Source organism: Bos javanicus, chromosome 15, assembly GCF_032452875.1.
Source record: "Bos javanicus breed banteng chromosome 15, ARS-OSU_banteng_1.0, whole genome shotgun sequence".
Lineage (NCBI taxonomy): Eukaryota > Metazoa > Chordata > Mammalia > Artiodactyla > Bovidae > Bos > Bos javanicus.
This window is the reverse complement of record NC_083882.1, coordinates 61,923,903-61,943,717: the sequence shown is the minus strand read 5'-3', so window position 1 is coordinate 61,943,717 and position 19,815 is coordinate 61,923,903. Positions and strand designations below refer to the sequence as shown.

General features: G+C 38.8%; 1 protein-coding gene across 4 annotated transcripts in view; it reads left to right on the top strand.

Moving 5' to 3' along the window:
* Positions 1 to 19,815, top strand: part of DCDC1 (doublecortin domain containing 1) — a 469,884-nt gene that overhangs the window by 412,980 nt on the left and 37,089 nt on the right. For all 4 annotated transcript variants that reach the window (XM_061381012.1, XM_061381013.1, XM_061381011.1 and 1 more), the window contains 4 exons: positions 5,807 to 5,965; positions 7,144 to 7,344; positions 12,501 to 12,594; positions 15,975 to 16,145. In XM_061381012.1, the coding sequence (XP_061236996.1) occupies positions 5,807 to 5,965; positions 7,144 to 7,344; positions 12,501 to 12,594; positions 15,975 to 16,145 (625 nt within the window). The remainder of the gene's footprint in view (positions 1 to 5,806; positions 5,966 to 7,143; positions 7,345 to 12,500; positions 12,595 to 15,974; positions 16,146 to 19,815) is intronic.

Genomic DNA, 19,815 nt, shown 5'->3' with positions numbered 1-19,815 from the left:
CTTGTATATTTTGGAAATTAATCCTTTGTCAGTTTCATATGCTATTATTTTATCCCATTCTGAGGGTTGTCTTTTCACCTTGCTTATAGTTTCCTTTGCTGTGCAAATCTTTTTAGTTTAATCAGGTCTCACTTGTTTACTTTTGTTTTTATTTCCGTTACTCTAGGAGGTGGGTCATAAAGGATCTTTCTTTGATTTGTGTCACTGAGTGTTCTGTGTATGTTTTCCTCTAAGAGTTTTATAGTTTCTGGTCTTACATTTAGGTCTTTAATCCATTTTGAGTTTATCTTTGTGTATGGTGTTAGGAAGTGTTCTAATTTCATTCTTTTACATGTAGCTGTCCAGTTTTCCCACACCATTTATTGAAGAGGCTGTCTTTGCCCCATTGTATATTATTGCCTCCTTTGTCAAATATAAGGTACCCAAAGGGAGCATGGGTTTATTTCTGGGCTTTCTATCTTGTTCCATTGGTCTATCTTTCTGTTTTTGTGCCAGTACCATACTGTCTTGATGACTGCAGCTTTGTAGTATGATCTGAAGTCCGAAAGGTTGATTCCTCCAGCTCCATTCTTCTTTCTCAAGACTGCTTTGGCTATTCGTGGTCTTTTGTGTTTCCATATGAATTGTGAAATTTTTTGTTCTAGTTCTGTGAAAAATGTCATTGGTAATTTGATAGGGATCACATTGAATCTGTAGATTGTGTTTGGTAGTATAGTCATTTTCACAATATTGATTCTTCCTACCCAGGAACATGGAATATCTTCCCATCTGTTTATGTCATCTTTGATTTCTTTCATCAGTGTCTTATACTTTTCTGTGTACAGTTCTTTTGTCTCCTTATGTAAGTTTATTCCTAGATATTTAATTCTTTTTGTTGCAATGGTGAATGGGGTTGATTCCTTAATTTCTCTTTCTGGTTTTTCATTGTTAGTATATAAAAATGCAAGTGATTTCTGTGTATTCATTTTGTATCCTGCAACTTTGCTAAGTTCACTGATTAGCTCTAGTAATTTTAAAGATAGTAAAGTAATACTATCTTTAGGGTTTTCTATGTACAGTATCATGTCATCTGCAAATAGAGCTTTATTTCTTCTTTTCCAATCTGAATTACTTTTATGTCTTTTTCTTCTCTGATTGCTGTAACTCCCAGAACTATGTTGAATAATAGTGGGGGAAGTGGGCACCCTTGTCTTGTTTCTGATCTTAGGGGGAATGCTTTCAGTTTTTCACTATTGAGAATAAGGTTTGCTGTAGGCGTATCATGTATGGCCTTTACCAAGTTGAGGTAGGTTCCTTCTATGCCCATTTTTGGAGATTTTTAATAATGAAGCAGTGCTGAAATTATTAACAACCCAATTACAAGCACTGAAATTGAAGCTGTGATAAAAAATCTCTCAAAAAACAAAAGCCCAGGACCAGATGGCTTCACGGGAGAGTTCTATCAAACATTAGAGAAGAGATAATGCCTATCCTTCTAAAACTCTTTCAAAAAATTGCAGAGGAAGGAACACTTCCAAACCTATTTTATGAGGCCATCATCACCCTGATACCAAAACCAGACAAAGACAACACAGAAAAAGAAAACTATAGGCAGTATCACTGATGAACATAGATGCAAAAATCCTCAACAAAATTTTAGCTAACAGAATTCAGCAACACATCAAAAAGCTCATACACCATGATCAAGTTGGGTTTATTCCAGGGATGCAAGGATTCTTCAATATACACAAATCAATCAGTCTGATACACCATATTAACAAATTGAAAGATAAAAACCATATGATAATCTCAATAGATGCAGAAAAAGCCTTTGATGTTACTATTTTTAAAAACACCAGAATCTTAGAACTGGGGACATTTATTTGAGGAGTTTATCATGTTTTGTCTCCATCAGCATGTACTTTAGGAACAATCGTGTTTCTTCCTTACTGGAGATTCCAGCTGAATGTATGTTAATGTAAGTTACCATCCTGGATTGCTGGTATAGCTATCTGGTTGGTTTCTATCTCCATAATCTCCTCCTTCCAATTCACCTTGAAGTTTCATCTGTGGACAATCATCTTTCTAAAGCACAATCCTTTTATACAGTTCTTCAATGGCTACCTATTGCACACAGAAAACAATGTTTAGTCTGCAATTTCAAGCCCTTCTGACCCTCATCCAGGCCTGTGTTAACCCTCATTCGTGCCCACATGCCCATCTCCTCTCCATGCTTTTTCTTTCTGCCATGTGAGCTCCAAGCTCCAGCTCAGCAGCTGCAAGCTGTCAGCTGAACATGGCCTACTCCACTGATGCACTGCTGTAGGCCTGACCACATACTCATTTCTCTCCAACTGAGCCACCTTGACTTGCCCCATCCTCATTGGTGGAAGGATTCTTTATCATTAAATCAATCATGACAGTGATGTGCTAGCAATGTACTTATCAGATCCTTACCTTCTCCCTCACCAACAACTACCAACTTGGGAATTCCTTAAGGGCAGAAACTGTCACGTGTGTTCTGCGAAGACCAGGGAAACTGACTTTTGTCATCATTTACTGAATAAATGTAGGAATCATCGAATGAGTTTCCAAATTATGAAACCAGAAATAGCTGGTCAATTACCATTGTAGTAATTGAGAATTAATTTATACATCATTGTTACCCATTGTTTTAAAAGATTGTTTCTGTCCTCATGTATAAGAATACTAACTTTTATGTCAGTGATCAAACTTCCTCATTTTAGTGGGTAATTCATCTGGTCCTACATCCTGACACTAAAAAGCCACCAGAAAGGAAAGCCTTTCACAGAGAGAGTGATTTGACTTATATGATATCTTGCTCAATCATTAGGGAATGGGCCACAGGCTTTCCTAACATCCCCTCTTGTTGTTCTTCTAAAGAATGTTATCGTCTAGCCTCTGAGTTATTAGACTGTACTTTGGAAAAATAAACAGAAAATAAGAAAAAAGAAGTGATATCTTTGAGAGCAAAGATTCTTGTTCTGGTTCATAGATTTCATCAAGGCCTGGAATCCTTGATCTAAAAGTGGTTGAGTCCATTCGACCAACAGTGCGGAAGCATGTGACTATACCCAGTAATACTGCGCTGTGTATTTGAAAGTCATTAAGGGAGCAGATCTTAAAGTTATTACAAGAAAAACAACCTGTAACTATCTGCAGGGAGGGGTGTTAACTACATGTATTTGTGGCGATCATTTCACAATGTATACGAATATCAAATCATTATGTTGTACACCTGAAACTAATATAGTGTTATATGTTATACCTCAGGTTAAAAAAAAAAATGATGTAGGAAAAAAAAAAAGATGTCCTGTATGTTATAGGCAGGATCTGTTAATCCAGTCTCTTCATGAATACTCCTAGTTGACAGGGAGATCACTATTGTACAAGGCAGCCCATTTTAATGTTGAAATAATAATTTAGAATGTCTCTATTCTATGAGTTCGCCTGTTTAAAGTATTTGGAACTCACTATCATTAATCTGGGTTGTATCTTTTCCAGGCTAACTTTCACTTGTTCTTTGAACCATTTCTGATCACTCGAACCCCTATCATCTTATATTAAGTAAACACAAAATTTCCCTAGACTTTCTTACATATGTTTATATGGAGATTTTCACATATTTAAAAAAGAGGGGGAATAATTTAAGGAGGGACATCTGTAAAGCAAGAGGCTAGAGCATAAATCTGGAAGGAACTTTTTTGATAGTTTGGTTTGGTGAAAAGATTTCTGATAAGAATGATAAGAAACAAAGTGGAAAAGAAATTCTGAGGGCACTAACCTCTGCATTGATGCTTTGTGGAAGAAAAGGCCTTCGGAGCCTGGAGTTTGAAAGGAATTTTCTCATTTCTTCAGTGCCTTGTATCTAGGCCCTGGTCACTTCTTAAGTCTTAATGTACAACCTTTCCCTTCACTTAGTATATGCCTGTCACACTAGTGTCTTTCTGTTCCTCAATGAGCCATGTATGTTCTTGCCTTGGAGCCTTTCCACTTGTTCTCGAGTGTTCTCCCCTCAGGTCTTGACACGCCTGGCTCCTTCCCATTGTCCAAGTCCCAACTCTAGCATCATTTCTCAGAGGAGTCTTCTCTGACTCCATTGCTAAAGTAGGTCCTACCTCACCCTACCCAATTTCTATCACAATTTCCTGTTTTATCCCACCTGTAACACTTAAATTGCTTATTTATTCATTTATTTGTCTATTATCTCTCTTCTTCCCACTAGAATGTAAGCTCCTTGAGACTTTTTCACTCTCCTCTTTCACTTTCATCAAGATGCTCTTTAGTTCTTCTTCACTTTTCTGCCATAAGGGTGGTGTCATCTGCATATCTGAGATTATTGATATTTCTCCCAGAAATCTTGATTCCAGCTTATGCTTCATCCAGCCTGGCATTTCACATGATGTACTCTGCATATAAGTTAAATAAGCAGGGTGACAATGTACAGCCTTGGCCTACTCCTTTCCCAATTTGGAACCAGTCTGTTGTTCCATGTCCGGTTCTAACTAGTGGACATAAATGAATCAATAAAGCAAGATGTTTGTTTAGGTGTCTGTTTTAATGGCTGTTCTAAAATTGACTGTACTGTACTTCATTTGCTTGGAAGCTGAAGAGCATACAGACTGCCCTAGTTAGAAGATAAAACATCTCAACTTGGAGGAAAAATCTTGTTTACACCTTGCTGACTGTGTTAAAACTGACTTTATTTTTGTTGTTGGTCTATTTTCATCAAACAGATGAAGTTGGTGGGAAAGCTGCATTTTCTATTTTCAACACAAGATGGCAGTATTTCTCTTTAACTGTTAATGAGATTTTTCTACTTGAGAAGCTGTTCCTGCTGAAGTTCTGAATGAGGCAGTTGTTACCCACCGATTTCATATCCGCATGTAATACTTTTGCTACATTTGAAAAGTCTATGGCCTGCTCTTCTAAAGCAGGACTTGTCCCTGGAGACGGGTGCTTTGATACTGCTTGCAGTTACATCAAATTACCACAAGCACCTTGGCGACCACGACTTCCCCCAGAGAACTTTATTTACACTTATGCACATTTAGAGTGTTGAAGTATGTGAGCTCCTTTGCCTGTATATGTATCCTGCCTTCAGCAGAGCAGTCCCGTATTGTATCATGATCCCACGCAAGCAACTCTACCCTGAACTGAGCCTGGGAACTTGATATACTCACATCTGCATGGTGGCTATGTGTCTGTTCACGATTTCATCTAAATAAGAAGCCAGGAGGCCCGCTCAGTTATTCAGACTATGACTATTTAAGTGTTTTTGTGTATTATTCTCTATCAAAACCTGGCATGTTTGTGCTGGTGCTATTTGAGTCTCTCTAGATTTTTCTACTGAGAGGAAAACTTAATTAAGATTCCTTAACATTGCCTAATGAGTAAATTTTATGAAACTTAGTAATCTAGGCTGTCTGTTTCAGACAGAATTATGCCACATTTATGGAGTAGGCAAGAGTCTCATTACACATTTGTTATGAATTTCCAAAACTATTGAGTAGTCCTAATCTTATTTTTGCAATATAATACATATGGCCCCATTTTTTCCTGAGTAAATATGACAGAGATGAATGCTGTTTATTATGTGATTGAGAAATTTTATTGGTAGCTTTGTATTAAAATTCTAAACTGTGTATTAGTAGGATGTGACTTTGTAATGTTAGGAACCATTATGGAAATACGATTTCCAGATCCACTGACATCCTTTAGGATACAATCAGACTGCACCTCAGAGAACATCCTGTGAGTATAAATCAGAATTCTCAGACCTCTGTTTGCTTCTCCACCTTGATAGAGATTCACATGCAAGAGCCCATCTCAGAATGAAGGCTTGTCACACACTTCTCAGGTATGCCTGGCAGGAATCTTCTCATAACTTTGATGAGAATGACAGTCTTCCAAAGAAAATGGAAGACGGGCTCTTTGAAAATATGGAACCAGAGAAGAAATACAGGTAAAAAATTATAAGGGATTCTGTTAAATATTTCTACCTGGTCTTAGGTTCACTCACTTTATTCCTGAAGATTTACATTACTTTTAGTTGCTATCTACATCAACAAACACATTTCTGTGTTCCTTCTGATTTTGACTGAAGTATTTACAGGTACAGGTGGGAAATACCTTCTCACTTTAGCTGTATAGTGTAATTTCTTGTGTCTTTTTTGTGTAATTTCTCGTGTAATTCACTTGTGTCTTTTGTGTAATTTCTTGTGTAATTCACTTGTGTCTTTTCTTTTAAAAGGCAAGCCCACCCATCTTTGCTTCCTGAGAACTTAGGACAGAGCCTGTATTTTAGTGAAATGAGTATGTGAATGAACTTATGAATAAGCATGTAAAATCCCCCGATGTCTTTAAGAAATTAGTAAAATGCAATTTCTTGCCTTTTAATTTTATTTTTTTCTCTGGTCAATGTCCAATGAAATGACAGAAATCTATAGTACTTTCTATTATTCCATAATCTTTATGCATTTACTTAACATTACAGCAATTTACATAAATTAAACAGTTTCAGCTCTTCAACACTTAGCATTAGTCCATGCACAAAGTAGACTTAATAGACATTTATAAATTAATTGCTAATGTATTGTTATGTTTGATAGATTTATTAAGTCTGTTTAATGCCTTAAGAGATATTTAAGTAAGACATTCTTTTAACTTGTTAGCATATCATCATTTTGGTTTATAATATTCTATGAGCTGTTAGGGAAGATGGAAAAAGCTTGGGGAATGGGGTTCTATTTGCCAGGAATTCTGTAGATAGAGGATAGAAATGATCATCATTTGTTCAGAACTCCTCTGTTTCTCTCTGTTTTGATTTCTATTTGACCTGTTCTGCCTCCTACTTCTTTTTCTCTTTAAATGATCTAAAATGATTTTTTTTCTTTGCTGATGAATTTCTCATATTCTCTTGGATAAACATATATTCCTATTACAAAATAAACTCAGAATTCTACTTTTTACATCAGCTTGACAATGCAAAGCAAATGGCTTCGCTGCTCTCCTGATGATAATGCTTCCCCATTACAAGTGAATTTGGTTCACGGCAGGTCTCTCACCAACAGAACTTGCAATCTGCAGCACATCAGAGCACAGGACATTTTTCTGCCACTAATGGGATTTTCTTTATCTCAGCCATTCTCCAAAACAGAGTAAATTGCAGAAACTTTGCCACCAGCAGTTTGAATACAGAGATGGGCAAATTATAAGCTATGCTGCTCCTCATCTAGTCTTGGGGGTGCGAGGCCCCAACCTGCGCTCAGGCGTGGAGGTGGTTTTGGTGGAGAAAAAACCAGATGATAGTCATCAATGCTGGATGCACAAGGAGGACAGCAGGTAAACCCATCATATTTGGGCGTTAATATATCAAGAGGTGAATGGGAGCCAAAGAGATCCAGCACGGTCCCCACAGAGCAGGCAGGGGTATATCTGAGGACTTTGGATTTTCTTTTTAATGTAGCCAATGATTTTTTTCTTAACCTACTCAAGGAAGAAAAAGTGAAATCAAATGTAAGTGCTCAGTAGTCTACACGCAACCCATCCACTCTGGATTCAGATAAGGAATGTGAAGCCTGAACTATTGGGTTCATAGTTTTAATGAGCCAAGTTCAAGGGAAAACTAGGTGCTAATCTAATTGATTTTATGATTTGAAAACGTCATAAAATCAAGTAAGAATTCTAAAAAGTCCTATTTTAAAAATTGTGAGGTACTTTTCGTTAACAGAGTCTCCTGTACCTCCTCACATGCATGCCCTCCCTCCCTTCCACCACTTCCAGCAGATAACCGACTGATGTGGCTTCTATTCACACAGTGAAATCGGATTGAATTCTTGCCCTAATCAAATATATCAACTGAGTGCTGTGACTGGCCCTTGTATGGATCTAGCTTGAAGCTTACCATTGTCGGAAAGGTTATTTCCTAGACAATCAGAAGAAATTTAAAACAGTCTAGGTAGCACGTGATATTAAAAAGGCTTTAATTTTGTAGGGTGTCATAATAGTTTAATGGTTATGTTTTTTTTTGTTTTTAAGTCCTGGTCACTTGGATGTACATTGTAGTATTTACAGATAAAACTGAAAGCTCAGATTGGTTTTAGAATATTCTAGCAAAGCAAACATTTTTAAAGTGGGGAGGGGCAGTGGATGAAGTAGGAATAGCAGAATGTTGATAACTGTTGAGTCTGTGGTGGTTTCTTGTACATTTCTCTCTAGTTTTGTGTATACTTGACCGTTTCCTTAGCAAAAGAGAGAACAACTCCTTGGTTTTTAGATGATTTGCTTCCAAGCCTATCATTCGTGTTGTATCGTGGGGGCTCCAGGGCCCTCTTCAGTCTCTTGAAATACTACATACAGAAAATGTATTTGTATATCTGTGCAATACTTTTTCTTTTTCCTGGGAAACAGCTATGATTTTTGTTGGATTCTGAAGGGTGTCTGATGCAGAAGGCTTAGGGGACTGCTGCTGCTAGAGAGACTGTATACGCTTCAGCAGGCGGCAGCAGAGGGGCCAGCATGGACAGGAAAGGAACTAGCCTTCCTCTGCTCCCTGGTCTGAGATTCAGAGCCGCCAGCAGGGAACACACGTGGCCTTGTTTTAGAGACGGCTGAAAAGCCAACATGTAGACAGACCTGGTGAGTGTGTTCTTTCGCCCCATTCATCCTAGCTAAGCTGTCTTTGCGACGGGGGAGCTAAGAAGCAGGCTTTTGTCCCTGTGAATAGCTTTCTGTATGGGACCAGAATTCATTCATTTAGCTGCAAAGGATTATCAAGGGCAGTGTTTTAGGTGCTGGCGCTTTCAGCAAAGAACTAAACAGATACAAATTCTTGCTCATGTAGCTAGTGCTACCCATCTCTACTTTTCTGGAATTTAGAGCTGCATCTTACTGCCTTGGCTTTCTGTATTATGGTAGCCATCCTACTTGAGCTTAAGAATTGGAATCTGAGCATGGCTGAAGAACTGGAGCTGTCAGGCATGGGGGCTGAGAGAAGTGACCCCAAGGAGACAGCCACACTTGATGTTTCGTTCAGAAACACTTGGTCATCAAAAGAGAGGACAAGTTCTGAGTCCTGCTCAGTCTCATTCAGTGTCTGTACTGGCTTTGGTTTCCATTCTCAGTGCTGTTGGGAAATCAGGAAGAGGGGAAGGACAGGCTGCTTAAGTAAAAACAAGGAGAAGCTTGCCTGTAACTCTATGCCCTCCATCACTGCTTTGGAAAATCTAACCACATGTAATACAAAAGGAGATGGTGTCTTCCAATTTCCTTCCACTTTCCGGAACACTCCGCAACATTGTCATAGTGAGGCCTCCCCATGTCAAACTGTAGAAGAGAGGAACAATTGGAGGGAGATGGTAGTATTAATTGATCCCTGGTTGGAAACTGTGGAGTCCAGAGAGAAGTGGAGCCACAATGGGGAGCAGCACTGGGACCGGATTTGCTCATGAACACGTGGGTCACCATCTAAGCATGTGGGCAGGAGAGGTTTTGCAGAAGTCTTGCTGATTAGGTATGGGCATGATTCAGAGGAATAAATGCCCCATGGCGAAAATGTATCTGTATAGTGACAGTAATTCTGAGCTTTCTTCTACATTTTGCCTTGTCATTTTGCTTTTGCTTTTTCCCCTGTAATTAGTTATTGAAACCCATTTGTTCTGATAAACTGGTGAGGCCTGGAGAACCCTGGGTTACACTATGTAGCAATACCTATAGAAGATCCCATCTATGTGAACCATAGTCTTGATCACCCATATTTTTCCCAGGCAGTAAATTAGCACTTTTTGAGGCAACAGCCCAATCAGAATTTGTACCAATAGAGCACTGGCCTGGTAGTTTGCCAGCATGATGGGAGGCACCAAGTGCTATCCCTGTGCCTAGAATTTTCTACCTTTCATTCGGTCCTTTGGGTCTTGAATTACTTTTTCATTGTGGCCTATTTAAAATAGAAAACAACTAGGAAATCTGATGTCTTAAGCAATTATCAGCAAAACCTCTTAAGGGAAATTATGACTGTGAGAACAAGGCCTAGCTGGAAGAGCACATGGTCCAGGAGAGTCAGCAAGAAATGAGCAAAGGGGCACCGACAGGAGGGAGGAAATTGCCAGAGACACATTTACTTGGTTTCCAGCCACACAGAAAAAATGCCAGGTCAACTTTAGAGATAATCTGGTATCTCTCTTCCATTTGCAGCCCTGGCACAATCTGAATGAATCATTTGGTTTCTAAAGGGAAACATGAAAGAACACTCAGGGATGAAAATCCTCCTCACTTGTTCTAAAGCTAGGGAAACTGAAGCTCAAGGGGCTGAGTTGGTTTGTACACACTTGTGCCGTGGATTAGTAGAAGAGGCTGTACCTTATGCTGGATGCTGCTGGGACACAAATGTCTCACACTGCTGTTTGGCACATAGTGGGTTTGATGTAGACATCCATAAGCTCAGAGTTCCCGCAGAATGTAAGCACCCCTGCTATGGGCAAGTGACAGTCCATTGTCCAAAAAAGGAAGAAAAATCAACACTGACATGGCTGAGCATGGAACTGGAGCACACGAGAAGTGGCTACGTCTGTTCTAGGCAGCAGAAACAGAGACAGCTAGGTAACTCATCTAGGCACCGCCTCAGTAAGTGGTTGCAGGAAATACAGAAATTGACTACTACCGAGTGCCAGTGAAAACGCAAGATGAGGGCTATGCCACGTGCTGAGGCTACGGAGATGAACAATATTGAACAGCAGCACTCCCGCCTTGCACGGACTTGATAAATGCTAAAAAGGTATTTGATAAAATCGAATACCCACTTTGGATGTAAAATCACACTTCATTAACTAACAATAGAAGAAAGAAACACATTGTATGATTAATAGTGATAGTCTTGTAAGAATATAAACAATGTTTCAAATTCTGTTTTTTTTTTTTTTAAGTTTGGGGTATTTCCTATCTCATCTGTTTTATTTATTAAAACATGTTTTCATTGGAATATAATTGCTTTGCAAGGTTGTGCTTGTTTTTTGCTGTACAACAATGTGAGTCGGTCATATGCTTTACAATGAGAATGTTTATGTGCAGAGACTTAGATATCTAGCACCTTTAAGTCTTGAAAGTAAAAATACTGTATTTTTACAACAGATCTCCACCCCCACTTTCTCCCCCTTTCTTCCACTTCCACATCATTAAATTTTATACTCAGGACTAGCTATACTTTCCACAGCAGGAATGCCACTGCTGGTCTGTAATGCAACTATGTTGACAGACATAAAGAGTAGACTTTTGCTATGCAGACAATATCCTTGAATGTTTGGTTTATTTTTGCTTTTAAGTGACATAAGGGAAAGAACTGGGGAGGGGTAGCTCTATAATTTTGTCTGTTTTTTCAGTCAAGGAGGCTTTATTTTTAACGCCAATATAACTTAAAAATACTCAACATAAATCTTGAACTTTTAGGAAATACTCATGTAGAAAAGAAGAATTTGAGGGAAGGCTATAAAAAAAATCACAGCCATCAATAATAGTAGATCATATTAAGTTCCATGAGGCAGACAATATTCAATGCATTTTCTATGCATTAACCCATTATATCCCCGAGATGAGAGCCCTGTGAGGTATGCTCCATTATCTGATTTTACAGATGAGGAAACTTGAGACACAGTGTTGTTGAGCAAATCTTGAGGTATATTCAAGATTTAAATTCAGGAATTGTGACTTCAGAGTCCATGTTCTTAATCTCTCTGCCACATTACCTTTTCAACAGCAGAACAGGTGAGGAGAGTGTCTGGGTGCAGTCTAGAGAGAGAAAATTTAGATAGGGTTCTTTAACATAAAGAATTATTAAACTGTGATAAATGACTATCAGATTTTTTATAATCCCTCTATATGGGACTCTTGGGGTGAGGGAGTTGAGGACAAACTTGGAATTGGGTCCCTCCCAAGCCTGGAGTTCAGAACTCACTTGGAAAAGCATGGGTGCCGTGCACTGGATGGCTGAGAAATGGGCCAGTTTGTCTGGTCAGATCGTGTCTGTGGTTGCCGGGTAAGCAGGAAGCAACCCTCTGAAACATACATGGGGGTGCAGCTGTTGCTGGACACATGGCAATGCAGAGGATATGGGGTTGCTGGTGCTGCAGAAGGCCTGGAGCTCATGGTGTCCATGTCGAGAGGGCCACAAGCGGATGATCACCAGGCCAGGGCTGTGAGGGTTTAAGGGACCATGTCATCTGGGTACCTGGTTTGGCAGAGCATCCCTGGATATCCCCACTCCCAAACACTGACCCCAGGCAGCAGCCAGAAAGAACAAGAGAGCCCCTTTCTCCTTCCATATTCTTCCAGCACGCTCTACCAAGAAAACTTAATTTCATGCTCATGGTGGGGAGAAATGCCTAGATTTCACATCCATTATCACAGAGAATCTATGGAGCTAAGAAGCAATGCACAGATAAGTAGCACAGGGGGCGCTCTAAATTGGTAAAGCTACTTTGTAATGTGCCTAATCCTGTTTTCCCAAGGACTTTTCACCTGGTGAGTAACCCAGATCTCGTGCTGGCAGTGTCTATGACCAAGGCTAGAGATGAAGTCTGTGGCTACCCGGTTATTGCTCAGGTAAGATATACAGAGGCTCAGAAAGTAATTACAACCCTTTAGTTAAATTTAAGGAAAGCTCCGTGCTTCCTTGTTGGGAGAAAGATAGGTCATAGAAACCTATCGTGAATGCCATTGTTAAAATATTTACAATAATCTGCCTAGATTTCAAATTGAACATGTTCATGTAGCCCTTAATTTAGTTTAATCCAACAGATGGTGACTGTGGGCTTGCTGCATGTCAGAAGCTATGCGAGTTACTTAAATCAAATCCAATGGCAAGCATGAGAAATTATCCCCAAAGCATTCATAGTGTCTCAGAAGTGGGTGTAGTCAGGCAAATGGCTGTTGTGTGTGTGTGTTCAGTCGTGTCCAACTTTTTGTGACTCCATAGATTGTAGCCCACCAGGCTTCTCTGTCCATGGAATTTTCCAGGAAAGAATACTGGAGTGGGTTGCCATTTCCTACTCCACGGGATCTTCCCCACCTAGGGATCGAACCTGCGTTTCTTGTGACCCTGCACTGGCAAGTGGATTCTTTACTGCTGTGCTACCTGGGAAGCCTGTTTGATGCACATGTTTTAAGTTCAATGATTTGGAAACATAAGCCAGTTCCCTCTCACCCGGCAACTGGCAGTAAAGACCATGGTCAGAGAAGTCTTCCTGGAGGATGTGAGCTCATCGTTTATTCTACCAAGAGACCCATTTGAAATACACTTTCAACATTTTTCAAATATTTAGAGCAGCCAAGCAATCTTTGGAGTCCAGAGAAGGCTGCCTTCCTTTGAATTCTGGATAAAGACCTATGGAGTTGATTTTTTCCCATGTTTGTCTGTCATCCTTACTTACCAAAGACACTCCTGGATGGGTATGTAATTTTTCCTTGGTAGGCGGGCTTCCCAGGTGGTGTGAATGATAAAGAACGTGCCTGCTGGTGTAGGAGACACAGGAGAGGCAGGTTCAATCCTTGGGTCAGGAAGATCTCCTGGAGGAGGAAATGGCAACCCACTCCAGTGTTCTTGCCTGGATAGTTCCATGGGCAAAGGAGCCTGGTGGGCTACAGTCCATGGGGTTGCAAAGAATCACAGACGACTGAGCACAGGAGGAGAGAAAGTTTAGGAGTGTCCCTTCTCTGCATTTACTTTCTGTGTCCTCCACAGTATTTGCCATGTTTTTGTTGAGCAGAATATATTGTCTCCAAATAGAATTTGTTTTATGCCATTTTCTAATAGCAATGAGGCAACTTGTTTTGCAGGTCCTGAATCCAAAATTGAGATACAGAAATCTGAACAAATGTGTGTGTGTTAGTCATTCAGTCATGTCTGACTCTTTGTGACCCCACAAACGACAGCCTGCCAGGCTTCTCTGTCCATGAAATCCTCCAGGCAAGAATACTGAAGTGGGATTGCCATTCCCTTCTCCAGAGGATCTTCCCAACCCAGGGATTGAACCAAGGTCTCCTGCATCGCAGGCAGATTTGGTCTCTGGATTGGGAAGATCCTCTGGAGAAGGGGATCGTCTACCCACTCCAGTATTCTGGCCTGGAGAATTCCATGGACTGTATAGTTCATGGGGTTGCAAAGAGTTGGACACAACTGAGCGACTTTCACTTTCACATTGTTAATAATGACTTCCCTGTAACTCAAGTGGTAAAAAATCTGAACAAATACAAAATGTTAATTAAATCTTCTATCGATGACAGGGCTTCAGGAATCTGCCTGAAAATGGTAAAGAATCTGCCTGCGAATGCAGGAGATGCAAGAGACATGGGTTCGATCCCTGGGTCAGGAAGATCCCCTAGAGGAGGAAATGGCAACCCACTCCAGTATTCTTGCCTGGAAAATTCCATGGGCAGAGGAGCCTGGCGGGTTACAGTCTGTGGGGGTCTAAAATTTTATTCTATGAGATACTGTATATATAACATCGCATTTTGCCCTGATAGGTGCCTCTTTGGCATGAACGACAGTGAGGTAAAACCTCATGCAGATGCAATTTAGTACCTTAATCAGTTTCATAAAATTATAGATATGGAGGTTTTCCCCTAAGGTTCCCATTTTTATAAGAAATGAGTTTGATCTCAAGGTAATTTGTATTACCTTTCAAGAGTTTTTTCTTTACTTGCTGTTTCATTTTTATTTCTTGAAGCAGTTTGTAAGAATATATCAATGTTCATGTAAAATAATAAAAATGAGGCCTGTTAGGTTAATGTTACTAAACCCTCTCCCTGTTCCTTGAAATATAGTCTTTGTTTTGCATACCTCTGAGGGATGCTCTATTGCCTGACCTATTAAATCAATTCTTAAGACTCATTTATTTTCCTCTTCACTATCAATCTCTCTTTGGTAAAGTAAGTATTATTCATTATAAAGTTCCTTGAAGTGTCATGATATGTTTGGTTAGAACTAATCTACTGGTTTAAATTCCCTAAAATTGAAACTACTCATTTTTTTAACTTATGCTCAAACCAAGTTTTATAATTAGGATAAATACGCTGTTTCTAATACATAAAATAGAGTGTGTGCATGCTCAGTTGCATCAGTCATGTGCTATTCATTGCAACCCTGTGGACTGTAGCCCACCAGGCTTCTCTGTCAGTGGGATTCTCCAGGCAAGAATACTGGAGTGGGCTTCTAGTCCCTTCTCCAGGGGATCTTCCTGGCCCAAGGGCTGAACCCTTGTCTCATGCCTCTCCCACATTTTAGGTGGGTTCTTTACCCACTGAGCGTCCTGAAAATATGGTGTACTCATCTTTTTTAAAAAACCTTCTTGGTAGCATGTGAATGTAAATTAAAATATAAATGAGGTACTATTTTTCATTTATTAAATTTTCAATGCTTTGGCAAGAGTGTCAAGACACCATTTTCATATAATACTGATTGAAGTGTAAACTAGAATAATCTTTCTAGAAAAAATTTTGATACGATAAAGCTTTTATATTATGCATCATGAATTTTTAATGATCCTGTTTCTTTATTAGCAGTTCTACTTCAAGAGTTTGTTCTCAAAATGTTATGGATTTACACAAAGATTTATTTTACGAATGTCGGTTGCTCTTTTGCTTATAGTAAAGAAAATTTGAGAAACAATCTACATGTTTAACTGCTGAATACTGGTAAAATAAAATACCCTAAGATCAAATAGTATATAAACTTTAAAAAACCCAAAAAACTACTGCAGTTATCAAATTTTGTGTATTTTCTGATTCCGTTTTTTTTAATAAATCAGAGTGCAAGTATATATGAAATATAATCATCCAATATCAAGAGTAGTTATCACTACATAGTAGAGTTTTGAGTAATTATCTGTATTTTCTGAATTTATGCAATGAAGACTAGGATTGCTGTACACAAATCATAAATTCTTCTATTTGACTCCATGTTTTTCTCTCTCCCTTTTTTTCAGAAATACAAACCACATAACAATGGGGCTTCTAATCAAAAGTGGAATTACATGAAAAGTACAAAAGCTTTTATGGCCTTTCAAAGCACTTCACTGGATAAAGAGATCACAGCTGCAAACTATGCTGGTGTTTGTACATCTTCTGTGATTAGAGAAGAAAACATCGATCAACCAGTAAGTGGTTCATCCTCCTACAAAAAAGAGGGGGGAGGGATGGATTAGTTTAATAAAGCAAGAAACTTCTTTCCCCAGAAATCCTTAAGTTCACACAAATTAAACACTGACTTGTGAATGAAGTCAGACTCTGATTCTGGTCAAGAAAGAAGGAAGGGATGTTGATGTTACCCTCGACTTAAACTGTTTCACTGCCTCCCTGCACCATCATTGTCTTCGGTTCGTCACTCACTAGAACTTGCATGAAGGAGGATACCCACTCCCCCTTCACTCCACAGGTGTGCTTGCCACACTCACTCGGTACCACCCCACTCCAGAGAGCATGTTAAAATGCCAAGAGTGGGGAAGGGGGAGAGTTAGGGAGTTTGGGGTGACAGGTCTACAGTGCTGTATTTAAGATGGATAACCAGCAAGGGCCTACTGTGTAGCACAGGGAGCTCTGCTCATGTTATGTGGCAGCCTGGATGGGAGGGGAGTTTGGGAGAGAAAGGATACGTGCGTGTGTATGGCTGAGTCTCTTTGCTGTTGGCTAAGAGATTAACATTGCTAATTGGCTATACTCCAATACAATACAAAAAGTTTTAAAAATGCCAATGATTAAAAGTGACTTTATATTACATTATACCAAGTGTAGGGCTAAGCATGGTATACTCTAAGTTTAAATAATTTCTAAAGTTTGGTACTTTAATTTTTATTATTAAGGAATTGCTTGTACCATGTTTTATAGATGTCTGAGATATTTGTGGGTCAAAGCACCTTGCTTTGCTTGATAACCATTGGCCTACAGAATATTGAAATCTCATATATTATAAGACCTTGCAAGACCCTCTTTACTCTGCTCCTCAAAAGTCTCTAAACTTGTCTACTGCTTCTTCACTCATCATTCGTTGGCTCTCCTGAATAAGAGATGTTAAATGTATCATACCATTTTGCATGTCTCTGGTTTCCACTAAGCTAACCCCCTCTGACCTTTTCTCCTTTGTCTGTGATCTCATAGCTGTTAGCTAATATGCAGCCAAAGAGTGCTGAAGTCATGTTAAAAAAAAATTGAGTCAACTTGAAAAGGCTCCAAAGATAAGACAGTGTAAGCATCAATATGACTACTGAATGCATCGGATTGACATACATTAGATATGTTCATGCTGACATTAAGCAACAGCAACAGCTCAATTGGTCACAATTAGATGATGCTAAGAAACGAATCCATTACTTTGAAATGAAGAATCAAGCTATTTTTTTTTTCTTTCTTTATGAACTGTACCTCAGGATAACAATATAGTTGACAAGGAGAATCTTCACTTCATAGGAATATCTCAGATAATAAATGAATAAAGTATGAGGAAATCAGAATATCATATTGTGAACTTTAATACATTAATGGATCTAGGCAGTGACCATCATTATCTACTAACACTCCAAAAAAAGTTGTAACAGTTGCCCCTTGATAGAAATGCATTGTACCACTTATGAACTGTTCTTGCCCCCCAAAATCTAATTGGAGAAAATATGCAATGAATAATTACAATAAAATAAAAAAGAGAAATGAGGGTCATAAAGGTTCAAAGAGACTTAGGTATTTAACTAATCATAATGTATTGAGCTTATTTTGATTGTTTCAAATAAATTGTAAGAAAGTGAGATCATAGAAATTTGAATACTACCTGAATATCAGATTGTATTATGGTTTTATTATTAATTTTAGGTATATTATAGTTATGATAGAGTTCTTATTTGTTAGATAAGGATAAAACCTTCCAATTTTCAACATTTCTTCTAAAAGATGATAACTCTCCTTTCCTACTAGTTAAGTAATAACCTATCTGATAGAATTAACATGGTTAATTTGAAAAGTACAGTAATATATCAATTCTGGGATTCTAAAAAAAAAAAAAAAATGTTTCTCTCTCTTAGGTCTGGGAAACCTACCCTCTACCCAAAGGCTCCAAATTAGTAGTTAGTTCTTAACCTTTTCAGAGATACAGACCTTATTGAAAGTCTTGTGAAATTATGGATGTTCTTTTCCCCAAAATGCACATGTGTAAACAAATGCTTTTTGTATGAGAATTCAGGGAGTTCATAGACTCCCCCATGAATTCCAGTTTAGATTTAGAGTAAGACCTTCCTCTCTAGACCATATTTGCTTGGCCAGTTTAGAAAAAGAAAATTAAAGTGAAGTAACTATTATATGCTAGAAAGCTACTGCATATTATATACAGTATAATATTATATAATATTATATACAGTATATAATAACAGCATTATATACTGATGCAACTTTATTTTTACATAGATGATATCATTTAAATAATAAATAAAATAAATAATAAATATAAATAACATCAATCAGTATCAGTTTAGTCACTCAGTCATGTCTGACTCTTTGTGACCCCATGAACCGAAGCAATGCCAGGCCTCCCTGTACATCACCAACTCCCGGTGATGGACCAAACCCATGTCCATCGAGTCGGTGATGCCATCCAACCATCTCATCCTGTGTCGACCCCTTCTCCTCCTGCCCTCAATCCTTCCCAGCATCAGGGTATTTTTCAATGAGTCAGCTCTTTGCATCAGGTGACCAAAGTATTGGAATTTCAGCTTCAATATCAGTCCATCCAATGAACACCCAGGACTGATCTCCTTTAGAATGGACTGGTTGGATCTCCTTGCAGTCCAAGGGACTCTCAAGAGTCTTCTCCAACACCACAGTTCAAAAGCATCAATTCTTCTGCACTCATCTTTCTTTATAGTCCAACTGTCACATCCATACATGACCACTGGAAAAACCATAGCCTCAACTAGACGGACCTTTGTTGACAAAGTAGTGTCTCTGCTTTTTAACATGCTGTCTAGGTTGGTCATAACTTTCCTTCCAAGGAGTAAGCGTCTTTTAATTTCATGGCTGCAGTCACCATCTGCAGTGATCTTGGAGCCCCCCCTCCAAAAAAAAAAGTCAGCCACTGTTTCCACTGTTTCCCCATCTATTTCCCATGAAGTGATGGGACCAGATGCCATGATCTTAGTTTTCTGAATGTTGAGCTTTAAGCCAACTTTTTCACTCTCCTCTTTCACTTTCATCAAGAGGCTTTTGAGTTCCTTTCCACTTTCTGCCATAAGGGTGGTGTCATCTGCATATCTGAGGTTATTGATATTTGTCCCAGCAATCTTGATTCCAGCTTGTGCTTCTTCCAGCCCAGCATTTCTCATGATGTACTCTGCATATAAGTTAAATAAGCAGGGTGACAATATACAGCCTTGACGAACTCCTTTTCCTATTTGGAACCAGTCTGTTGTTCCATGTCCAGTTCCAACTGTTGCTTCCTGACCTGCATACAGGTTTCTCAAGAGGCAGGTCAGGTGGTCTGGTATTCCCATCTCTTTCAGAATTTTCCAGTTTATTGTGATCCACATAGTCAAAGGCTTTGGCATAGTCAATAAAGCAGAAGTAGATGTTTTTCTGGAACTCTCTTGCTTTTTTGATGATCCAGCAGATATTGGCAATAATATCAATAAATTAGTTAAATTAAGATTGATAAAGAAACTGAATCATTTATTCACAGTAGCTATTATATATATAGTCAAAGTCATTATTGACCAAACAAGCCCCATGTCATAGACCATGTTTGTATAAGGTCAAAGGAACAGGTCGAATTAGTCATTTTGATAAATCAAG